The sequence below is a fragment of the Corvus hawaiiensis genome, chromosome 2 (assembly GCF_020740725.1).
Source record: "Corvus hawaiiensis isolate bCorHaw1 chromosome 2, bCorHaw1.pri.cur, whole genome shotgun sequence".
Lineage (NCBI taxonomy): Eukaryota > Metazoa > Chordata > Aves > Passeriformes > Corvidae > Corvus > Corvus hawaiiensis.
In genome coordinates, this window is record NC_063214.1 from 28,824,001 (window position 1) to 28,847,284 (window position 23,284).

General features: G+C 41.9%; 1 protein-coding gene across 1 annotated transcript; it reads left to right on the top strand.

The window, feature by feature from the left end:
- Nucleotides 1-226: 226 nt before the first annotated feature.
- CCDC80 (coiled-coil domain containing 80) lies at nucleotides 227-21,681 on the top strand. Its single transcript, XM_048293977.1, has 8 exons — nucleotides 227-858; nucleotides 1,227-3,127; nucleotides 7,315-7,471; nucleotides 11,737-11,873; nucleotides 12,502-12,650; nucleotides 15,849-15,952; nucleotides 17,586-17,666; nucleotides 20,313-21,681. Exons 2-8 carry the CDS (start codon nucleotides 1,235-1,237, stop codon nucleotides 20,657-20,659), a joined length of 2,868 nt encoding a protein of 955 aa, XP_048149934.1. The 5' UTR covers nucleotides 227-858; nucleotides 1,227-1,234; the 3' UTR covers nucleotides 20,660-21,681.
- Nucleotides 21,682-23,284: the final 1,603 nt, after the last annotated feature.

A 23,284-nucleotide genomic window follows, 5' to 3' on the forward strand; every position in this document is an offset into this window, starting at 1 on the left:
CTCACAGGGCTAGTTTTTATCCAGATAATATCCATTTGGTGGGAGGAAAGAAAAAGCTGAGGTCGGAGAACACCAGGGAGCTGGGACGCGTGAAGGAAAGAGTTAAGGCTGGAGTCACCCTCTCTGAAGTGCTCTGTGATGCTGTGCAGTGTTTCAACCCCCAGAGCCTTCCTCCTCCTCCCTCCCTGTGTCGGAGTGGGGAGGAGGCGGGTTCTGCTGAGCTGTTAAATCCTCAGTGAAGTTTCCCCCATTTCCAGTGGCCACCGTTGTCTGAGGCTGGTTCGGAGCAGGGCTGGGGTTGCCCTGACATTTCTGGGACCGCGGCCAGCCAAGAAGAAAAAAAGACGGGTGTTTTACAATTTGCTTTTGTCGAAGTGTGGAGAAAGGGGAAAGGAAACGTCCTTTCTTTTTTTTCAGTATCACATTCCTGTGTTTTTCTTCAGCCTGGAAAATATATTAGTGCTGGTGCTTTCCTCTCTGGAAACAAAGGAGCTAAACGGGACTGAGGAAGTAAGGAGTGGGAAGGAGGTTTGGGAAGTTTAAAAGAGAGAGACTTGGAGCAGCCAGGAGTTCCCTTTTCTTAAATGAAATCCCTGCCTGTGTGGGTAACCGGTACAGCAAAAATCCAGACCTGCAGGTAAATGGAGAAGCAGAGATCACAAAGGAAATTTCCGCTAACCTCATCCCGCCTGTCAAGAAGGTGAAGAAGAAATTTACAAGACACACAACAGGCTCTGGGACCTGTTGGGCTGCGTAAAGATAAATCACTGAACAACAGTAAAGCTGTATGGCATTGGTCTCCTCTTAAAGGAAAAAGACGTGAAAACTCATCTCTGGCAGGGGAACTTCTCTGAGAGTGTAAGTTTCAAGTCAAATTCTTGTCTTTCTGCTCTACGTATGGGACCCTTTCTCTGTGTGTCTTTGCATGTATATATAGTGGGAGTGTGAGAGAAAAAGAGAGAGAGAAGGATGCAGATCACGGTGTTGTTTTAGACAGACAATATCGTGTTACAGAAGGATGATCTCATTTTTTCATAAAGTGATCCATTTTGTGTTTTTCCAAAAATAACTGTAAAATGTACAAAGCCACTAGGGCAGGACTGAGGTGTAATCAAGCACTTACAAATCACACAAAATAGCCAGCCTGTGCTTTGCATTTTTTATCCCTTGTGCAAGATATCATCATAGTGTTAACATCTAATTTTTCTCCTCCCTTCCCAACACAGATTGCACAATGAACTGGAGGCCAGCTCTCAGCTTAGCCCTGCTGTGGGCAGCATGGTTAGTGTGTGGCTCTGAGAAAACAGAGAGGCTAGTGGAAAGAGGGAGGCATGGAGCTAGGAAAGTGCCCCTGGCTTACAGGGCTTCAAGCAGCCTCCTAAGAAGGTCTGGAGCATCCCTGAGGAATTCAAGCCCAAATCCTCAACACCCTGTCACCAAGAGGGATTCTTCAGCACCTCCAAAGCCACCTGCCAATCTCCTGCAAGGGGAAACACGCTCCCAGGCCAGGGGCATGGGGACCAGAATGAGATTGGTACAGAGACTCACAGCTGCAGCCAAATACTCCAAGTCCGAGATGATTAAGGACGAAGGGATATCCTCTGCCTCACAGTCACGAGTGGTGCGTTTCCCTTCAGGGTCAAGTTCTCCCAATGTCCTGGCCAGCTTTGCAGGGAAAAATCGGGTGTGGGTCATTTCTGCCCCCCATGCCTCTGAGGGCTACTATCGGCTCATGATGAGCCTGCTGAAAAATGACGTTTACTGTGAATTGGCTGAGAGGCACATCCAGCAGATTGTGTTGTTCCATGAAGAAGGGGAAGAAGGCGGAAAAGTTAGAAGGATAACCAATGAAGGAAAAATCCTGGAACAGCCACTAGATCCTGCCCTCATACCTAAGCTCATGAGCTTTCTGAAACTGGAGAAAGGGAAATTTGGCATGGTTCTGTTGAAGAAAACTCTTCAAGTGGAGGAAAGGTATCCTTATCCAGTCAGGCTAGAGGCCATGTACGAAGTCATTGATCAGAACCCCATCAGAAAAATTGAGAAGATGAGGCAGAAGGGCTTCATCCAGACTTGCAAAGCAGCTGGCGTGGAGGGGCAAGTGGTTGAGGAAGGCAATAATGGGGGCACCATGCAGCCTACCCCTGGCAGTGAACATGTCCAGGTGTCAGCAAGGAAGGAGGATCCAAGGAAGAGCAATTATCAGCCAACAAGGACCAAAACTGTGAGGAAACCAATGACAACCACAGTGGGCACTCCTCAGCCTACAGTGAGGACCACTACTCTCCCTCCCACCACCACAACTACTCGTGCCACCACCCGTGCAATGACAACAGCCAGCCAGTCTACAACAACAACTACACCCCTCCCCAGCACACAGAGGACCTGGACCATGAAGTCACATTCCACCACAGAGTACCACAGGCTGCCAGTAGCCCCTGACGTCACCACGCCACGAGTCACAGCCTCTGAGGACTTCTACTCTGCTGCATGGAAAAAAAACCGCAGGGACCGGCAGCGCAGCCACCCAGAGAAACAACCGGCAGCCACACGGAAACCAAACAAGGCTGCCCACTATGACACTTTCACAGAAGTCCCAACTGCACCCTCAGTGCACTATACAAAGGCAAATGTGGGTAGATTTAAAGATAATAGAACTGACAGAAAGGACTATAACCACAGGGACCTGAATGTCACACCTGGGCAACACAAACCAACTAAGATTAAACCACCAAAAAAGAAGACCCAAGAAAAGATACTCAGTAATGAGTATGAAGATAAATATGACCCAAGCAAGCCTGCTAGTTCCCATTTAGAGGAACAGTTTGCAGCTGGAAATATTCCCCCAAAGAAAGGAAAAGAATCAAAGAAGCATGAGCGAATGGATAAACTTGAGAAGAAGAAGAAGAAGGACAGACCTGACAAGCAGCAGAAGAGTGAGAAGCAGTCCAAGAAGGTCAAAGCTGAGAAAAAGAGCAAGCAGGACAAAGACCGCAGCAAGAAGAAGACGGGAAGCAGGACTGAGAATGAGGATTTTCCCAAGCCCAACAAGAAGACTTTCCTACAGCCTCCCAGGAAATCAGCAACCAGCCTCCTGGAATATTTTGAAGGCAAGAGGCGGCTCATTGTAAGTAACTCATTCATCTGAATCTTATTACCTAAATGAAGTCACATCTCCCTCCTAGTAGGAATATGTGGAATTTTAAGTTTATAGTGGTTTTGTATTACTCTTTTTTGATTCTTTTGTCTCAAGAGGTAAAAGCTGTAGGCCCAAATGATCGTTTTCAACAGCTTTCACAGATTCATATCGGAAATCTTACAAGCACTATAAAAATCAGTCATCCAGAGATTAGGCTAAAACCTCTTCCCAGCTACTTCCATGAGCCACCATATAGCAGATTATCTTGTTCCCAGTGGATATGTAGGTGTCAGGATCTGTATCATTATGATCAATAAAATGAGGTTCCAGTGTGGATTACATCCATTCATCACCTTGGGGTACTTGCCAAAGTTGCCACATTTCAGTGCTCTCCATGTCCTGCCAGCTGGCACACCTGCTTCATATTGGTGCTGGTGTCCTAAAGCTGGAAGCAAGCCAGGTGGCTTGGCAATACTAATGCAAGGCTGACTGAGGATATGCACAAAGGCTTGTGATCAGACGCCCTGAGGGATGGGGAATTCAAGATTAAGATCTGATGGGAATTTGGCATTCAGATCCCTTAGACATCTTCAGAGATCCCGTGCAAACTTTATTTTGGTTTGTTTCTTCTCCTGCTGTTTTTATTAAACTGTAACACGCCAGGAAGTTCTCAAGCATGAGAACTTCAGCGTGGTCTGGAGTTACTTGTCCCCAGGTTTAACAGCGTTGTATGTTTTTCCAAATACTTACCATAAAAACCACTTCACCTGGGACAGGAAACAGTTTTAGTTGTAGTATAAATGTTTTTTCTGGCAGATGACACATATCCTGAAAGGTACACTTTGGAAAATAGTTCTTTAAAAATATTATTGTGGAAGCTGGTTTCATGAAATTATCCTACTGCAAGCTGGCCTGTTTCACAGTTATTGTCCAATAGTCATTGCCACAAACACCTTTGACTTTTGTGCTCCATATTCCAATACAAATAGCTAAGGTGCCAAGCTAAGATGCCAAGTTAAGATTTCAACCATTGGAATTCAATGAATCATTCTGCTGATGATTCATGGGCCTGAAAACAAGGCAACTTTCTTCTCCCCCTCCCCGTTCTTCAAGCTGTAGGGACTCTGCAGAGCTAGCACTGGAAGTGGAAAAAAGGCATATATTTAAAAAATTTGAACTTGAATGAATTTTGCAAATAATGCCTATTAGTTACTTGTTAACTAATATTTAGCCAAAACAAAAGCTCAGAGAAAGAAACTATGCAGAAGTTGGGATCCCTGAAATTTGGTCTCAATGTTGTGGTTTCCAAGAATATATGTAACACCAGGACAAGTATAAACAAATTTGAAAATAAAAGGGCCAAAAGTAAAGCTCACAGATGTCAGGCTGCTAACACCACCACAGTCCTGGCAACTTAAAGGATTGCCTGAAATTTGAACCTTCTGATACTAGGCCACCTCACAGCGGGATCTCTGAGAAAAGAGTTGCACAGTCTCAGGTTATCAGGCCAGAACAGACTAAAGACAAATGATTATGCCATGCTGCACTTCACTTTTCCAGAATCTAATAACATCCTCAACCTGCTTACTCTGAAGTTCCCTGAAGAATAGGTTTGGTTTGGTTATTAGTAAAAGCAGTGGCTGAGCTCTACTTTCTCTTTGCCATGCACAGCACATGTGGAAAACAAAGAACTTCTCAAGCTTCTTTGAATGCACACACGTGCCTATTTGCATCCCTTCCTATCAAACTGTTCAGTTCCCTTAGGAGAACAGTCCTTACAATTAACTCTGTCATTCATGAGTCTTCAAACTACCTCTCTAGAGAATTAGCCCACATTGCTGCAGAAGTGGCTCTACCCAACTTGTTCCCCATAGCTTTGCTGTACTCTTGTCTTTCAGACTGGCTCCCAAGGACATTGTTTCAGTCCTTTTCCAAAGATCTTTTGAGAGGGACGTGCATTTTTAAGTTCTATATCATCAACAATTTCAGATCTCAGTGTGAATTTCAAATATCTGGAATTTTAAAGGCTATTCTGGGTTAAGTTCAATTAATGACAAATATAGGTCTCAGGTGCAGAAACTGAAAAAATGTATGGGTTTTGAGTCCCACAGCCTCACCTCTCTACAGTGGGGCTTTTACTGCAGTCTTACTAATGTTGAGAAACTTTGGCCTAGTGAGTTTGGGTTTTTTGTTTATTTCTCTGTGGTGAAATGCCGACTGACAGTTTACATGTAACACTCCATATATACCCACATGCACATATATGCCTATGCACACACACACACACCCCCACATGCATGCATGCAAACGAGAAACGGGACGATGATCAGAGGGCTGGAGCCCTATGGAGACAGGATGAAAGAGTTGGGGTTGTTCACCCTGGAGAAAAAAAGGCTCCAGGGAGACCTCACAGGAGTCTTCCAGTACCTAACGAGAGCTTATAAAAAAAGGAGGAGAGTGATAGTTGTGGAGAGTTGTGGATGCTCTACCCCTGTAAGTGTCCAAGTCCAGGCTGGACGGGACTTTAAACAACCTGGTCTAGTGGGAGGTATCCCTGCCCTTGGCAAGAGGGTTGGAACAAGTTGATCATGAAGGTCCCTTCTGACCCAAACCATCCTGTGATTCTGTGATGCAAACACTGATAGAGACAGCCTGGGTTAAAACAGTCCTGGCACAAAGCTTTGATTGGAAGTTTGCTTTGTTCTACAAGGTTTGATGAAGTGGATCAGACTCAGGCTTGACTCTGCATTCCAGCTTATGACCCCCCAAACTAGGAGGAGACAATACAAACCAATGGTCTGTTTTTCATCTCAGTCCTCAAACCCTTCTCATGATCCTTTTTTTTTCATTTGAAGCATTTTTATATGCAATTTAAAGGCAGTGTGTTACATGCTGTAGCACAGAAATCAAATCCTCTTTGTGTCTGTCACTGTCATTCACCTTCATGTTCCAATGCTGTAGTCATGCCAGGGGCCTTTGCATAAATGAGAGGCAGATTTTATAAGCCCAGAAATGTTTTTACATTGATGAACTGGATTTATAAAGAGTGTACCATAAAAATTAGCCTTCAGGCCCCACAAACTTCAGAAGGCAGCTAGAAAATTATTACCCTTGCTACAGATTAAATTAAATTAAATTACAAATTTGTAGTTGAAGGATTTTGGTGATTATTTGTGATCTTAAATCATAAAACTTGAATCCAGATTCCAGCCCCCTTTGTATTTGGGGGATCAGTGGCAGATGCTTGATTGCAGCTCACTGCTGTGAGTTAGAATGATTACATTGCTAGAGCTGCAGCATTCCTAGGCATCTTTTGCTGGAAACTGCTGCATAGCACCACTGAATGTTGTTACACACACCCCTGTCCTGGAATATTTTCATCTCAGTCACTGATGAAGGATCTAAGTCATGTGCTCTAAACTTTTTAAAAATGAAATCTTTGCAATCCTTAGAAGGCTTTGAAATAAGTACTGTAAAATGTAGAGCTTTTTATACTTTTATTGTTGTAATTGTTCCTCTTCCTTTTCACCCACAGCTGTACCTTTGAGCAAATATAAGTCCCATAAGACATCAAAGTGGCTTAGAACAAAGAAAAGCAAAATCAGTAATTTTCACATGAGGTCACAGTGGACTTAGCAAGTCTTCAAGGTCTTCTTAGATGGCCATCATTTACATAAATATTCATGTAGCCCTAGTTGTACTCACTCCTTGGCAGTCAAAACAGCCATGGGAGCCCCACCTGGACCATGGGATGAGGGCAGAGCAGCTGCCGCGTTCCCAGGGCTCCACCTGTGAGTGAGTAGGGGAAAATCTTAGATTCAAAGCACCACTGAAGGCTGTGAGGGAGACCTGGTGGGACTGGCAGGGTGAGGGATAAAAGGAGATTACATGGCTTTCTGTAAAATCTAGTGGTATTTCTTCTACCAGCATTGTGGTAGAAGCAGCAGAGGACCTGGTGGAACCAGCTCTACATGCTTCCAAATGTTTTCCTGTGGCTGGCTGAATGTCTTCGGGTCAGGCCTGGACATGAAGGTACACTCCAAACACAAATAAGTAACAGCTTTATGGGAAAGAGAGCCCAGTTTGCAGACAGTGACTAGTTCTCCTTCAGTAAAATAATCATCTGCCTTCATTCCTTATACTAAACAAGCTCTTTTGTCTCTGCCAACAACCAGCTGATCACAACGCCCAAGGCGGACAACACCATGTATGTACAGCAGCGAGACGAGTACCTGGAGAGCTTCTGCAAGATGGCAACGAGGAAGATCTCAGTCATCACGATTTTTGGCACCATGAACAACAGCAGCATGAAAATTGACCACTTCCAGCTAGGTTCTTTTTCTTTTAATATTTTCTTTCCATCTCATGGGCACAATACAGACAGCAAAGGGAGAAATTGCCCCAGCTTGGGTCAAAATCTAAGACTATGCAGGACCTGCAAAATAGCTCATTCAGACATATTTGATGCCACCTTCTTTACATACAGAGTTTCCATGTAAACAGGTGACACTGAGCATTCATCTCTCTTAGGCAGCTTTTAAACAACTGCTGTCAATGTTCCTGGGGAAGCACCCACCAAAGTCAGTGAAAACCTGTCCTTTTGTAGCAATAGTGGTTGGACAAAGACTTCACATTGCAGTCCAGCAAAGCACTTAAGCTTAGGTATCTCTTGAATCATGTGAACCATCTCATTCCTGTCTGCAGCTAAAGATTAACACCACTGTGAATGCTTTGATGGATGAAGTCAAAGAAATACAAATATTCTTCAGTTCTATACTGCAAATAGAATAAAAGCTTCTAGTTTTGCTTTTAAGTCCACCACATCCTTCCCCTCAAAGTTCATCTGGTTTTACCAAACCTTGGGAAAAGATGTGTGATGGATGAGAAAGCTCTGGACCAAACCAGCTGCAGGGTGTTTCAGGTCTGGCATATAAATGGCCAGAAGATCACAGATGTATGTCTGGCTTCCAGCCGTGCCTCTGTTACTCTCAGAGGGATGGGATCTAGCAGGAGACCTAGCCTTGTGTCCCTGAATGACAGTGAGTAACAAATCCTGCCAGACTGTCCATTTGTGCACCTCCCTGACAAATCTGGAGCAGTGCAGGATTTTTCACATCAGGCCAAGGTTACTCAAGGTCATTTTTTGTGTACCTAGACCCATCTGCCTGTCAGTGGACTGCTTAGGATTACATTTAGCTCTAGTCTGGCTAATATTCAGATATTCACTCTGACACAGACCATACTCTTTCAGCCTGTTTCAAACTTAATCTACATCCAAACTTTCCCCAAACCACACAAGTGTATGTAACAGCTGAGTTCTCACAGGAGGAATTGTTGAAGAAAAACAGGAGACTTGGAAGGGTATTGATTAAACCTTACATGAAGTTCACCTTACAGTTTTGTCCAAAAAACCAAATCCTGACCTTTATAGAAATATATACAATACAAATAAATAATACAAACATCTTTCTGTTCTACCTCCCCTTCTCCTCTACCCTTCTTGCTTGTATGACCTCTTCAAGGCTCATTCTTTGTGAGAATCAGAGGTAGCAAAAGCTCCTAAGAAATATTTTGTACACAGTATGTTGCTGTAGTGAGAAGCTTGAGCACCCAGCATGATGAGGTCTACTCGGAGTGCTGCATCTTGGGACTGAAATACAAATGATAACAACAGAAAAGTCCACAGAAAAGACTTCTGACTTGAGATTTCAAATGCATTTAGAAGTAGTGAATGAAAGCGCTCAGTGACACTGGTCAAGATTAGCTCACAGTGAAACCACAGAGTATTTCCTAGTTTCCCACTGGAATGACACAAAAGCTGAGTGTCACTGCAGAGGCCTTTTCTTAAGCCCAAGCAATGTGGCCTCTTTTCCCCAGCTCATGGGAACAGGGCTTTAATCAACTAAACATCAGCCCCTGGCTACCCATCCTATAATCAAAGCTAATACCTAATCTATTAGGCCACTGGACTGCTAAAACAACCTGCTGGCCTTCTTTGTAACCTCACTGGAATTATTTCTAAAGATAACTCATCTTCCCAGCCTGTCTAGCTGCCAAAGATGTACGGAGAAACATTTCCCCACTGTTTCAGAGAAAAAGCAAAGTGAGCAAGGACTTTGCAGGTAGCAGCAGAGTCTCAGCTCCAGTGGTTCTTTGTGTGGATCCCAGACTCCTTTATGAGGTGGAGGTCAGGGACAAGTAGTGACTTGGAAAGACTAAATTAGATTAACTTCTTTTTTCTCCACAGAAATAGTTTCCAAGTTTGAAAGGCAGGACAGCCTTTGTGGCATTACTTTTTTCCTTGATACAGAATTTTCTGTATTACTCTGCAATTTAATTTTCTTCCTTTCATCGTAGATTTTGAAAGAAAATCTTATCACTCTCTACAACTACGTGAAAAGTGGTTGTAGTCAGGTGGGGGTCAGTCTCTTTGCCCAGGCAACCACTGACAGAATGAGAGGACACAGTGTTAAGCTGCATCAAGGGAAGTTTAGGTTAGATATTAGAAAAAAATTCTTCACTGAAAGAGTAATTGCACGCTGGAATTGTCTGCCCAGGGAGATGGTGGAGTCACCGTCCCTGGATGTGTTTAAAAAAAGACTGGACATGGCACTCAGTGCCATGGTTTAGTTGATTAGGTGTTGTTAGGTCATAGGTTGGACTAGATGATCTTAAAGGTCTTTTCCAACCTAGTTCATTCTGTGATTCTGTGATTCTGTGATCTCTTAACAAGGAAACTCTAACTTCATATTGATATCTAGAGTTTAAAGCAGAAGGGTGCCATAGGTCAGTTGGTCTAAGGTACTCCTGTACCGTAGCTGTTTTCCATCACATTTCACAATAACAACTTTTCTATCTCCACCTAGGCCGACGAGACAGTCTTTGCTTTTAAACATAAACTTTTGGTCTATGTCTTAATGGTCATATTTGCCATTAGTAACACATAAATCTCACTTGTGAAGCATCTGATGCAGGATTTACATATATTTTATGAAGTGAATAACCAATTAGCATATCCAGCAACCCATCCAATCAAAAGCTGATAACACTGCTTGTTAATTCTTTACAAAACTTTCAACTGAGGTATATAAAACCATGAAAAATCATGCAAGTTAGATATATAGCCTGATAAGTGTAACCAAATTTTATTATTTGCTGGCTTGGCTTTATTTTTTAAACAGTGGGTTCAAGGTGTGAAACCTAAACATCAGATTCTAATTCAAACATTTTCCCAAAATTTTAATTCAGAAGTTTCATTCAGTCTATACACAGGATGGACGTACTGCAAAATTTGAATCAGATCAGTATGACCCTTAAAAGCTATGTATATTTAGAAAATTATTTAAATTATTTGTTGTATGGCTCCAATCTTTCCTGTTGCTGTGTGCCCCACTTGAACCAGTCAATCTCATCTCTATTTGATGGCAAATAATTATGGAGCAAGGAACTGGAAAGTTGTACCTCTGGGACTGGAGAATTGTACCTCTGGATTCCACCTCTTGATGACCTGCTGTGTCTCTGACTTCAGGCAGGTCACTTAAGCCATGGCTGGGATTTCTAAGTGAGGATATGAATATAACATTCATAGTGGTGTCACAGGGCACAGGCAAGCAATGTTTGCAGGGAGCTCTTGGTGCCCAGGTGACATTTCACTTGGTGTGTGATTTAGCCTGTCTTTAGCTTTCCAGGCCACAATTGCATATGGAGGCTTGTTTCAGCACTGTTGCAGTTGTATAGGGCTGTGCTGGGTGCTACAGCTGAGGCTGTGCTGATGACATGGAGACTTTCAGGACTTGACTGCAATATACCCTGGTTCTAGGGGAAGTAAGGAACCTCAGTACCTCCACAGGCTTGTCCTCAAATCTCTGTGTTCAGAAGTCCTTTTCTCATTGTTTCTGAATGTTTTCTTAGAGTGGACCACTGAGTAGGCACAAGGGGTACTCAAAATTAAGTTTTCGCCTGTCAGGCTGCTAGAATCAGCCAGCAGGAGGAGGAGGGAGTACCAAAGTGGGGTATCTAGAGAGGTATGCTGCCAGCACTGCAGCATTCAAGACATGTTGAACAGTTTCTGGTTTCTTGTAGTCACTGAATCTCCCATGTAAATTTTTAAGACTGGTAAGGTTAACTCTAGTTTGCTGGCCAACCTCAAGCTGTTCTAGATATATTTTAGTGACCCAAATCACCTAGGCTGTTTCATTTGCACATGGTGCACATTGTTAAAATTTCTGTTTTCAATTACAGAAGTGGCTGCATTTCAGTGGGTGAAATGATTAGGACATGCATATACATGTATGAGCATATTGAAAAAATCTAAAAGATCTTTCCAGGAAAAAGCAAGATTTTTCAAAAGAATGTACACATGATAAATACTGAAGTGCATGAGGCCTAGGATAGACTGATTTTCAAAGAATACTGGGATGGAAAACTGGACAGTTAAAAGTCGTAGTGCCACATCCATGGTCTGTGATACATTGAATATTGCAGCAGGAAAAGAGCTTCTGAGAAATGAATTCTCCCCTTTCTTTTGAGGTGAAATTAAAGGCAGAGTGCTGTGTGATTCCATGACTATTTTTATTTCTCCTTTGCCTCACATTAAGATAATGAAAAGCCCATGAAAGTGATAGAAGATGAAGATCTCGTGGACCAGCAGCTCATCAGTGAGTTGAGGAAAGAGTATGGGATGACCTACAATGATTTCTTCATGGTCCTGACAGACACTGACATGAAGGTCAAGGTGAGGGTTTCAGCTCTTTGAACTCAGCTCTCTTTAAAGAAAACACATTGGAAAAATATGAAAAAAATTGAAAAATTTAGGAAATTACAGGCTTTCATGTGAGGCACATCAGAGACTGATGCAGGAGCTGGTCATTGCTGGAGGACAAGCAAAAGAACAGTAAGCAAAATTTTCAGAACTTAGGTAGCTATCTTCATTTTCTGCACTTAGGGGATCTCAGGAATTGTGTGTTTCTGCTGGAATGGTGAGGAACAGGACCTCCCCACAGCTGACAGGGTTTTAATGTAGCGTCTGGCATTCTAAAACACACAGCTTGGCTGCTCAGCGAGATGACACCACACTGCATAAGGACAATCCTCTAGGAATGGCCTTACAAAAGAATATAGTAACTGCAACGTCCTGGCCTTATCACATTGGGCAAAGACTGAAAATACGCCACTTCCAAAGGGCAGTCTGACTGCAAAACCGGTTATATTTTCCATAGTTTCTGATCTGTTTTAGGCCTTGTTGCCTGTGTGCAAATTCGAATACTTGGATCTCTAAATATCCTATGGTGCTGTGATACATGCAGAAGGGCTGCTAATAAGAGCATCCTTATATCCACCTGTCTTGGTTTTTTTCATAACAGCAATACTATGAAGTACCCATAGCAATGAAGTCTGTGTTTGATTTGATTGACACCTTCCAATCACGAATTAAAGACATGGAAAGACAGAAAAAAGAGGGCATTGTCTGCAAAGAAGATAAGAAACAATCCCTTGAGAGCTTCTTATCCAGGTATCACCTTCTGTTCTTATCTGCTGCTAGCTCTACGAATTATTGTTGTACTGTAAAAATACCCATGTAACTATTTCTGGGATTTTTAAATATAGATTTCTCAGTATTTACAGTGTTAAGCAAATACAGAGATGCAGCCAGAGCTGAATGCAGTCTTGTATAGAATACTGGAAGTCAGGAAGCATGTTTCCTGACTAACTGCACCTTCCTTGGACACTGATTTTCAGTGCCTCAGTTTCCCCATCATGACATGGAGATAATAAAACTGATTTGCATTACAAGAGCAAATAAGGATTAATTCACAGATGTGAGCTCAATGTTTTGAATGTATGAAGCACAGTGTTTATGTGTTTTGATCATCAACCATCCCAATCTCATTAATCCCATTCTAATCCCTTCCATGTAGTTCAAATCAGTAATTAATTCTGACTTCCTTCTTATCCTGCTTGAGATAACAGCTGGTTTTTGCCAGTATTAGTCATGCATATGATTAAAGGTCTTGCAGATGTCTTTTGCAAAATGTTGGAGACCTTCTGCAGAAAGACAATTTTGTTTATGCAATCTCTATATGCTGTGTTATTACTCTATCTTGAGACCTAAATTCCAGGCAATAAATGTGCCTGGACTGTGGGCATTCAGACCCACAGAAGAGCTGTGCAGCTATAGCCCTCTCTCAATTATCACTGGGTAATTGACATGAAATTAGTGCTACCCCATCATTCTAGACCTTTCCTGTTACAACTGCATCCTCCTCACCTACTATCAGAATCCATGGGAATACACTGTTGATGCCAGACAGCTTTAAAAGTAACTGAGACAGCATGATGGATTATGACGAGGAGGAAAGGAGCAACAAGTAAATTAATAGGTTGTTGGTTCATAAACATTTTAAAATTCAATGGCCACTTCAACAGAAAAAGAACCTTTAACAAGATCCACCCCACCCACCTCACCACCTCCTGTTTAGGTCCCAGTGATTCATCCTTGAGACCACCAAGAAGAACCACAGTTTGGAAACAGCTGATCAGCACAAGAAAGAGCTTGTATGCTGGAAAGGGACAGGCCCCAAATCCTTCTCTGCTTGGAAACAGCCCTAGTAATAAACACACATTAGAAAACTGGGCACAAAAAATGCAGAATGTTGCATCTATAAACCGCACTGCTGCTGCACAGAATGCATTTGTTGTCTGTGAAAGAAGCATCAGGCTTTAAATATTGGGTGGACTTCTCTAGCCACATTAACTGGTCAGATTCCCAGTAAAATTAATTCCAGCTTTGTCCAAGATCATGTTTCCAGTTGAACAAGGGCCCTGGCATCATCTCCCTGGTGTTGCTCCTTGCAGAGGTCAGTTACAATAATGCAAATACTGTTCTTAACAAGCCTGCCTGGTGTGAAAGGAGACCACGAGAGCCAGAGCCAGCTTGAGTAATGCTTAAAAGCCACATGTAGAAGGAGGAGAACCTTGAGTTTGGGGCTGAGTTCCCCCTAAGACCTAGACACTGGCTGTGCTGCTCTTTGGGCTCACACATCAGAACAGGATGCAAAACAGGTAGAAGAAGAAAAAAGGATCCACACAGGAAAGGATCCGGCAGATTTGTCAGGAGTATTGGTCCATGGCTTCTGACGTCAGAAATAAAGCAGAAATCTGTACTTTATTGATGGTGAACTAACAGCTGTGAAGGACCAACTGAATTAATTTCTAAGATGTAGTCCCAGATAAGCACACCAAGTGCTCCTCAGGCAGGGGAATAAACAGCTTGAGTGGCTTTCAACGCTTTTCAGCTCTGTGTAACTCCAAAGGAGATACTAAAAAAAAACGAGAAAGCAGTAGAAAAGTATCTTAAAGTGACTCACAGTTTTTCCCTAGGCAAAATATGATCCAATGGCTACATTCTCACTCACTGTTCATAGGTAACCAGGTGCTTTTCTGTACAAAATAGCACAAAGATTATTTTGTTCCCCATTTTCAGAATGACACAAAATTTCCCTCCTTTTCTTCACATCACATATGTGATCCTTAGTGCTTCTCGTTCCTGTTCACTTGACTGTACACACACATTCACGTCTCTTTGCTGTTCCTCCTGAGAAAGATTAAAATTGAGGTTTGCTTTTCAAGGATTTACTTTTCTAACTGTAAAAAACCCCCAGTACCAATCAACAAGCAAAGTCATCAGCATGCCCTGCTCTTCTAACAACTTCTTCCCTGACTTTGAGCAAGTCCCACCACACCTTCAGCTTCTCTTAAGTGAAGCAGAATTGACCCTTTGCATTAGCCTTCATTTTGAGATCTTCACATGGTACAGCAGAAAGGCAGGCTATTATTATAGCAGAGTAACATCTGCATCCATTTAAAAGATCATTTCCTGCTGTAAAAATATCTCTGCAGCTTTGCAAATTCCTATAAATCTGACTTTTTAGGTTAAGTGGAGAAGTACCTATATTCAAGAAACAAGTTGTTGAGAGAGTATTAAAAAACCCCACAGTTAGAATTTTTAAAGATTTCAAGTGTCCTTATAGCACTGCCTTTCCTTGACAGGAAAGGAAGGAGATCCTTGTGCAAAATCTTGGGTAGATGGTGCAGTCCCTCTTAAAGAAAGATTCCAAGATTTATCTTATTGCCCCATGCATGCCTTATATAGCCACAGACTGACACAACCACACACTTACAAGCAAGCTCAGATTTAAAGCCAGGTTAAAGGCATTTTGAGCAAACGTGGTGCAGGAAATAAAAAAGAGGTCAGTGATTATTTACACAGAAGTATGAGTTATGTCTGAAATGAAGATACGCCCTAATTCTCAGACAGCCCTTGGACTGCAAAATAACTGTGCAGTTCCAGCAGTGGTGAATGATGTAAAAGCTAAATGCCTAGTGAGGAATTCCACAGGAATCTTTCTCTCTTGAATATACACTTCTCAGCATTGCTGTAACTACTGAAGGGGGCTTTGAGCAAAGATTGTAAACTTTGCAGTGTTTGTTTGGTGAAGCAGCAGCACCGCAGGTGTTTCTTTGAAAGTTTTGGAGCTGTAAAACTCAAAACAAGCTTTATCCTTTCCCAGTGATGGACAGAACTGGGAAGATTTCCCATCCAGCTGTTACTTAGAAGTTGTGAGAGATGATGTGTCTCAGCCTACAGAGAACAGAAATGCTGAGAGGACTTGAGTCACATGTCTTGACCATGGCCACACTCTCTTTTCAGATTCCGATGGAGAAGGCGGCTGGTGGTGATCTCTGCTCCCAGTGATGAAGATTGGGCTTATTCCCAGCAGCTTGCTGCTCTCAGTGGACAAGCCTGCAATTTTGGTGAGTCAAACGGAATCATACTCTTGCTCCCCCAAACCACATCCTTCCTGGTGATGTGATGGATTCCTTTGCTCAAGTTTGAACCTGAGGAGTCTGACAACTGAAAACTTTCCTCCAGATCCAAATGGAAGATTGTGCTAAGCACGTAGTACAGCACACTGACACCTAAGACAGCTAAACAAAGTGTTCCCTGGAATCATTTGTACTGTAGCAGAAAATGCTAGCACTCCAAAGCTTCTCTTCAGGCTTGTACTTCAGGAGAGTAATAGTTATTTTGGTTTGGTTTTGGTTTTTTTTGTACTGCACAAATTAACAACACAAGGAAAATGCTTTGGTAAGGGCAGATCCTTTAAGACCCAACTCAGAACTGGCCAGGCATCAGGGAGATGCACGGCCATCAGGGTTTTTTTCTTTTTTTTACTGCTTCATTGCCAAAATCTGTAAAAATATTAACGGAAGCCACTTTAATCCAATAAAGGCCCTCCCAGACTAGGTACTTAAGATAAGTACCTAGATAAGATCTTAAGTACCCCTAACTAGGTACTTAAGATCCAACTAACATAGTAGAGAGAGAGGGGCTCCTCTAGGAGACAACTAAGGGCAAGACCCAGAGGTGCTCTTCTGTCTTCTTGTCATGAAGTGCAGAGAGCCTTACTCCTTAAGTTGCTAGCAATGCACACACCACACATGGTCTAGACTTGACTCCTTCAACAGAATCAAACAGGTCCCTTTCAAAAGCTGCTATTTCAATGCATTTCAGTTACACCAGAAGGGAGATCTTCACAGTATGATTGTTTATTCATAATCACCTGGCTTTCGTTCAGAGTATCAGCACCACTTCATTTGGAAAGTACCAAAGTAAACTGCGACATGGACCACTGCAAAATGCTTTCTGAAGAATAAAATGTAATCAAAACAGTTGAGTATCCCCACCCTTTGGTAGGGACAGCTTGAACACAATCCAGTGAGTTTCCAAAGCATTTGTCAATGGGTGTTTTAACTAAGTGGTTTGTTTCCAAGCATCTTACCTCCAAGCTGTAAAAGCAGTTACATCAAAGATTTTGTAGATTGTACTGACTCATGTTATATGAACAGTTTCTGCTGTCCCTAAGGTCTTTCTTCAAAGCAAAAGCAACAGTCCAAGCCTCTGTGCAGAACAAATGGAAGAAGCGAGTATCTGGCATAAGCTATTCCTCATAGTCATTCAGAATTTAACTGGCATAGATTATACTGCCTCTAAATAATTTGTTGCTGTGTGTATGGTAAGTAAAAGCTTTACTAGTGAAGAAAACAGTACAGGAAGATTCTGAATTTGGAGAATGGCCTCTGCAATTTACTGGCGTATCTGACAGTTGTATCCCTATGCTACAGAACCATACCACCATGCTGCTGTCCTTGAAACAGCTTTATGCAACTGATACCACATTTACTCAACACCTCAGCTTATCCTTTTGTTTGGGACAGGTGATGTGACTGGCAGGGACTCCACAGAAGTCAGTAACTCTTTCTCCTGGAGGGCTAGCTGAGACTGGGCCTTAATTTAGCAAGCACAGACCTGGCTGATTAAACTGAAATCTGCCCAAGGATAAGCAGAAAGGTCTGGTCTGACCCAAAACTTTCATTTCGTCCACAGGTCTGCGCCACATAACTATCCTCAAATTGCTAGGAGTTGGAGAAGATATTGGAGGTGTTTTAGAGTTGTATCCAATTAATGGTAAGTGACTGTTTCCAGTTTCTTCAGTACTACACATGAAGGGCATTATTCAGTGCTGAGTGCTTCTTTGCAGTAATTTCTTTAGAGGGATGAGTATGACTGTTTTCCTCTTTTGCTTTGTTTCTTTTAAAAAACAAGATGACACAAAAGCAAACAAAAAGCTTTCTTGGTGTTTCTGTGCTAAACATTATATAGGTTCTTCAGGACAGAAAAGCACAAATACCTGAAAGTCATCTCACATTTTGATTTCCCACCTAAGCTTACAGTCCCCAGTACACTCCTCTGCCAGCCTTGCTGTTAAAGACAGGGATGCATGTGCCTTTTGCACACTCAAGAGTTTGTAGGGTTAATAGAACACACACTCAGCAGATTCTCCTCTATGGATTCATAGAATGGCTTGGAGTGAATAGGACTTCTTAAAGATGATCTAGTTCCAATCCCCTGCCATGGGCTGGGACACCTTTCACTTCATCAGGTTGATCAAAGCTCTAACCAACCTATCCTCAAACACTTCCAGAGACAGGGCATCCATCTGGGCAACCTGCTCCTGTGTCATACCACCTGTATCCTAAAAACCCTCTTCCTTATATCTAATCTAAATATACCCTCTTTCTGTGTAAAATTAATACTCCTTGTTCTATCTCTGGGCCCTGGTAAAACATCTTTCTCAGTCTTTCTTATAAGCTCTCTTTATTATTCCACTTGCATCCCAGCAAGCTACTACTCCAGGTAGATATCCTTGACAGAGTGGGGACTTTTCAAATGCTGCGGGTTCCTCTTCTACCTAATCCAAACAACTGCCTCCATCAGTGGAGGAACAAAGACAGAAAGAATCTTATTTATCCCATCTCTGTTCCAACTGCTCTGTGCATGAAAGCATTCTAGTGCTTCCTTCTATAGCACTTCTACATTAAGTCCGTGTATGAGAAAAATAAACAGAGGAAGCTGATGTTAGATTTCTTCCATCAACACTCTTGCAGCCTCCACTGATTTTTCACTGGAGGCTTCATTACTTTGTTTATAGTTCCTATTTGTTAAGATCAACAGATCTTTGTCTAATTTCCCCTTGAATTGATGTTGACTCCTAGAATGTGTTCTCCTGTGAGAACTTCTACAGAGATACCTTTTATTTGTCCTGAGCATGGCTCCTACACCTTTGTTTGATTCCCCTTATTTCTTGTGTGGGATAAAGGCAAACATTTAATCCCTATCCTTCTCTGCAGTAACACTGACAATTCTGCAGGTCTTCCCCAAACCATTTATTTGAAAGATTGCAGTCTTTACTTAGTTGGATACAGAATCATACAGAATTTATTTCAAACCTGTGATCAACCTTGTTGACTTCCTGACTTTTCTCCCCAGTTCTACCATAGTCTTTTGAGGTGAGAGAAACAGAATTTCATGCAGTGTTCAAGATGCACACAAATAAGAGGTTTCCATAGTAAAATAATAATACTGTTCTGTTATTATTTTCCTCATGGTTATAACATTTGGTTTTGCTTTTGGCCATTAGTGAGCACTGAAGTACCCTTTCATGAAATTTTCTTTCATAGCCCTAAGAACTCACTGGCAAGTGGTAACGGTCAATCTTCACCACTTCTTATGTGAAGTCAGAAAAATTTTCACCAAGTGTATCACTTTGATCTGAGTAGATTTTCTTCTGTAATTTTATTAACCAGTCATACAGTCTTAAAGGATCTTCTGCAATGCCTCACAATCATCTCCCACTCTTACTACTGTAAGTACCTTCACACTCACAGTATACTAACCTCCATGCTCATATCTTGTGTGCGTTATTTACACATACATGGAACTGCACCAGTCCCAGCACAGCCATGGAACTTTACCGATGACCTCCCTCCAATACAGGTGATCATTCACTCCCACCTTGCTCCTGCTTCAACCAACCTATCAAAGGACCTTTTGAAGCTTTCTGAAAATTCATATAGCCTGTATCAGCCAGGCTACCCTTAACCATCTGCTTGCTGACCTCTTTCAGAGAACCTCAAGTCTGTAAAGCAGGGTGCCACCGTGTAAGAGTCCTGCTGCCAAGCCAACTACGCATATATGTACCCACTGATCTTAGTTGCTTTACAGTTTCTACTCATTTACCCAACACACATTTCACACTTAAAAGCCTGGAGTTCACCAGATTTACCCTAGAAAATATACTTTGAAGAGCAAATGACGTCTACCACATCCCATACCTCACATACCATGACAGTTCAAGAGTAAGGCTCTATATCCAGAAATTCCTCTATCACACTTCAATTCCCGTGATTTCTTTCACTGTTGTTCACATATGCCTTCTGCAATACATAAACTTGTGACCCTAGCTGCAAAGAAGCCAAAGAAGTTCACGGATTTTGGGTGACAAAAAGATGTACCACACTACAGTAGCTTCAGCCTAGAGAATAAGGACAAGTCTACTAAACCTGAAAAAGCTGTTAAAAATACATCCTTAGCTCACAGTAGAGCAATTTCATTTCGGATCCAGGAAATGGATCTGAACTTGCAAATTACAAGCATCTTACATTGCCAACTCTTGGGCTGTATCCTATCTCATGTTGCTAACTTTTTTACCTACAAATAATCATCATCACCTAAATAATAGATTAATGCTGATTTTATGTGATCACTTTCTAGGAAGCTCAACTGTAGACAGAGAAGACATCCCAGCTAATTTGGTGAAAGACATTCGAAATTATTTCCAAATTAGCCCGGAATATTTCTCCATGCTTCTAGTGGGGAAAGATGGCAACGTCAAATCCTGGTATCCCTCTCCAATGTGGTCTATGGCGATTGTGTATGACCTGATTGATTCCATGCAGCTCCGGCGCCAGGAAATGACAATCCAGCAGTCGCTGGGCATGCAGTGCCCCGATGATGAGTATGGCGGGTATGGCTACCACAGCTACCACCAGGGCTACCAGGAAGGTTACCAAGATGACTACCGTCACCACGGAAGTTACCACCATGGATATCCATACTGAACAGAGCGACTTAGCCTCTGACCGCCCCCATGTCTGTCTTCCAATAGCTATCCAAGCAATAGGTGGCCACTTGCAGAAAATCTTCCCAGGCCACCTAAATATCCACGCCTCGTTCTTCTACTGTTCAATCAAGGGACTTTGGTCATTTGCCTTCTCAAAAAATGCAGAAGCCTTTACAGTGAAGCAATTCAAACCAGTAGTATTGAAGCTTTAAACAATAAAGACTCCTTTATATTTTTAAACCTTTATAAACAAAGGCCATCAGCGGGTGCTGTTCGTATTAAAACCAAACAAAAAAAACCCCATAGCCCCATTCCATGGGCACTACAGTAGGGCAGGAAACAAACTGTCCAACAATGTGCTTTTTAGTACTTTTTCTAAGGAGAAAAAAAAAAGTATATTTATTGGAAAGTGTGATTTCATTATGCTTATGAAAAGAAACAAAGAACCAACACTTTGGGTCTCTCCCAGAGAAGAAAAATTTAAGAAAGAAGCATGGGGCATGCTCTTTAATAATAACAACAACAGTAATAAAATCTTTTTGAAACATCTTGTTTAAAAAGACAGCATCCCTTCTACAGTGCATTAACATTGTAATTAGCTGACTTTATGAATGAAAATAGGATTTATGGCTATGGCAGAACTTGTTCCAATACAATACAATGTAAAGTTCTTAACTACAAAGCTTACTGCATGGCTATTTATTCTTTCAATTGGGGTCCCTGTTCTCTTCGGTCCTGCCCACTTCACTGTTAAATCCAAGTTAATGAGAGCTAAGTGGGAACACCAACCAGGATTAGCACTGTCTGAAATACAAAAATCTGAAAAGCATTATTTTCATCAGAAAAAGAAATCTCATTCACATATATTTTCAATGAGTTGTAACTAGCTCTCTATAATAATGCTTTTAATTAAACTATTACTCTAAATTTCAAATTCTCTTTTACCTCTTCTTCTCATACCCTGCCCTATAAAAGTGATCTGGATTAAATGTTTATAAAAAGTATTTGAGATTAATTTTATCTGCTAAAGCATCTCTATTTCTGCCACACTTTCAGAAATGTTTTTTTTCTCCCTTCTCATTGATGTCTTTGGGCGTTGGAGCTGTAATACCACCCTACCCTACTGAAACCAGTGGCAAGAACTGCATGCATAGCCATGGTTTCAACACCACTGGGGTTAGATTTCTAAACACTGAAGATGCAGCAGAAAGATTATGGAATACCTTTAAGTGAAAATTCCATGTCAGCCTTTATAATGGCACATTAGTCACTTCTGATGTCGAAGGTGTGCCTGACCAGTCACATTTCTTTTTATAATCCATGATGTAGGTGCACACCACATATAGATGCACACAACAGGGCACTCGTACTGGGTATCGCCATCACAGCAGTAGCACAGGAACAGGGAGAAACTACAGCTCTAAGCTGGCCACAGCAGGCTCTGCATTTTGACTTTTAGCATTTTCCTGATTTTTTTTCCCAGATGAAAACAAAACTGGCTAAAGCAACAAGTTCACTCCAAACCAGATGCCTTCTTCAGAAATTTAAGTCACAAAAGGTCAGGCATCACTTGCCCTTCTGAATGTCAGAAGGGCAGACAGATGGTCACAAGGCCTTTAGCTTTACAAATCTGGTCACCCTCTGGAGCAGGCTGCCCTCCCTATCACAAGGTCTAGTCAGTGCAGGGTACAGCTCCTGACTTACCTTTCTCAGGTGACTGGAGCTAGTTGGGGGAAGGCATTTGACAATGATTTTGCCTGCAGAGCTTCTGAGCTCTCAGTGACAGCACTTCCACAGCTGAAAGCAGTGGACAGAGAAATTCACAAAACCAAAAAGAATCACAGCATGGAAGGGTTTCTAGAAGAAAATGGAGTGTCCTGTAGCTCACTTTTAGAAAACAAGAGCTTACTGCATCACTGTATCAAGGTCAGCTGCCTAACTTTCCTTGCCTAAAGCAAAAGCAGAGGAAAGTATACCAGACATCTAACAGGCACCTCCTGTAGACAGAAAGAAAAATGCCCTTGGGGCACTTTCTTTCAGGAGTTCATTTAAACTTTCCTGTAATCCTGTTTTCATGTGAAGTCTTTAAACGAAAGCCCTTTTAACTCATACTACAAATCACATAAATTGTCTTGTGCTGAGAGGGTTAACTCACAAAAAAAAAAAAAAAAAAAGAATGCAGCACCTGATCCAAATGGCCTTTTCTTTTTTATACCCCTGTCTGAAATTCAAAGTTAAATTGTGCAAGTACCAAACCCAGCCTAGTCATTCAGTGGGAGTTGCATTAAAAAGACAACTCCAAACAAGTTGTCAATTTATCAAGAGAGGTGGGGATGGGCTCTTAATCAAAACTACACATCCAAATATTCACAGAATTTGTAGAAGACACTATATCATTCTACATTCTGATGCCTATTTCTGCCTTCATTACAAAATGACTCGAAATCACCAGAAACTTTTAGCAATGATTTAAAATCCTGATTTTGCAACCTACTTTTCCCTATGGAAAACTAAAAGCAAAGCCAGAAGGAACACCAAGACAAAATATTCTTTCAACTTTATCTTGCAGGCTATAAGCATTCAGGAGTTACATTTCTCCAAATGAAGACTTCATTTGGCAAAA

Excerpts from the sequence above, each read along its gene's own strand:
- CCDC80 (XM_048293977.1), top strand. The coding sequence starts at position 1,235 with ATGAACTGGAGGCCAGCTCTCAGCTTAGCCCTGCTGTGGGCAGCATGG. Across the intron at positions 7,472-11,736 it reads AATTGACCACTTCCAGCTAG|ATAATGAAAAGCCCATGAAA; the intron begins GTTCTTTTTCTT and ends CCTCACATTAAG. Across the intron at positions 11,874-12,501 it reads ACACTGACATGAAGGTCAAG|CAATACTATGAAGTACCCAT; the intron begins GTGAGGGTTTCA and ends TTTTCATAACAG.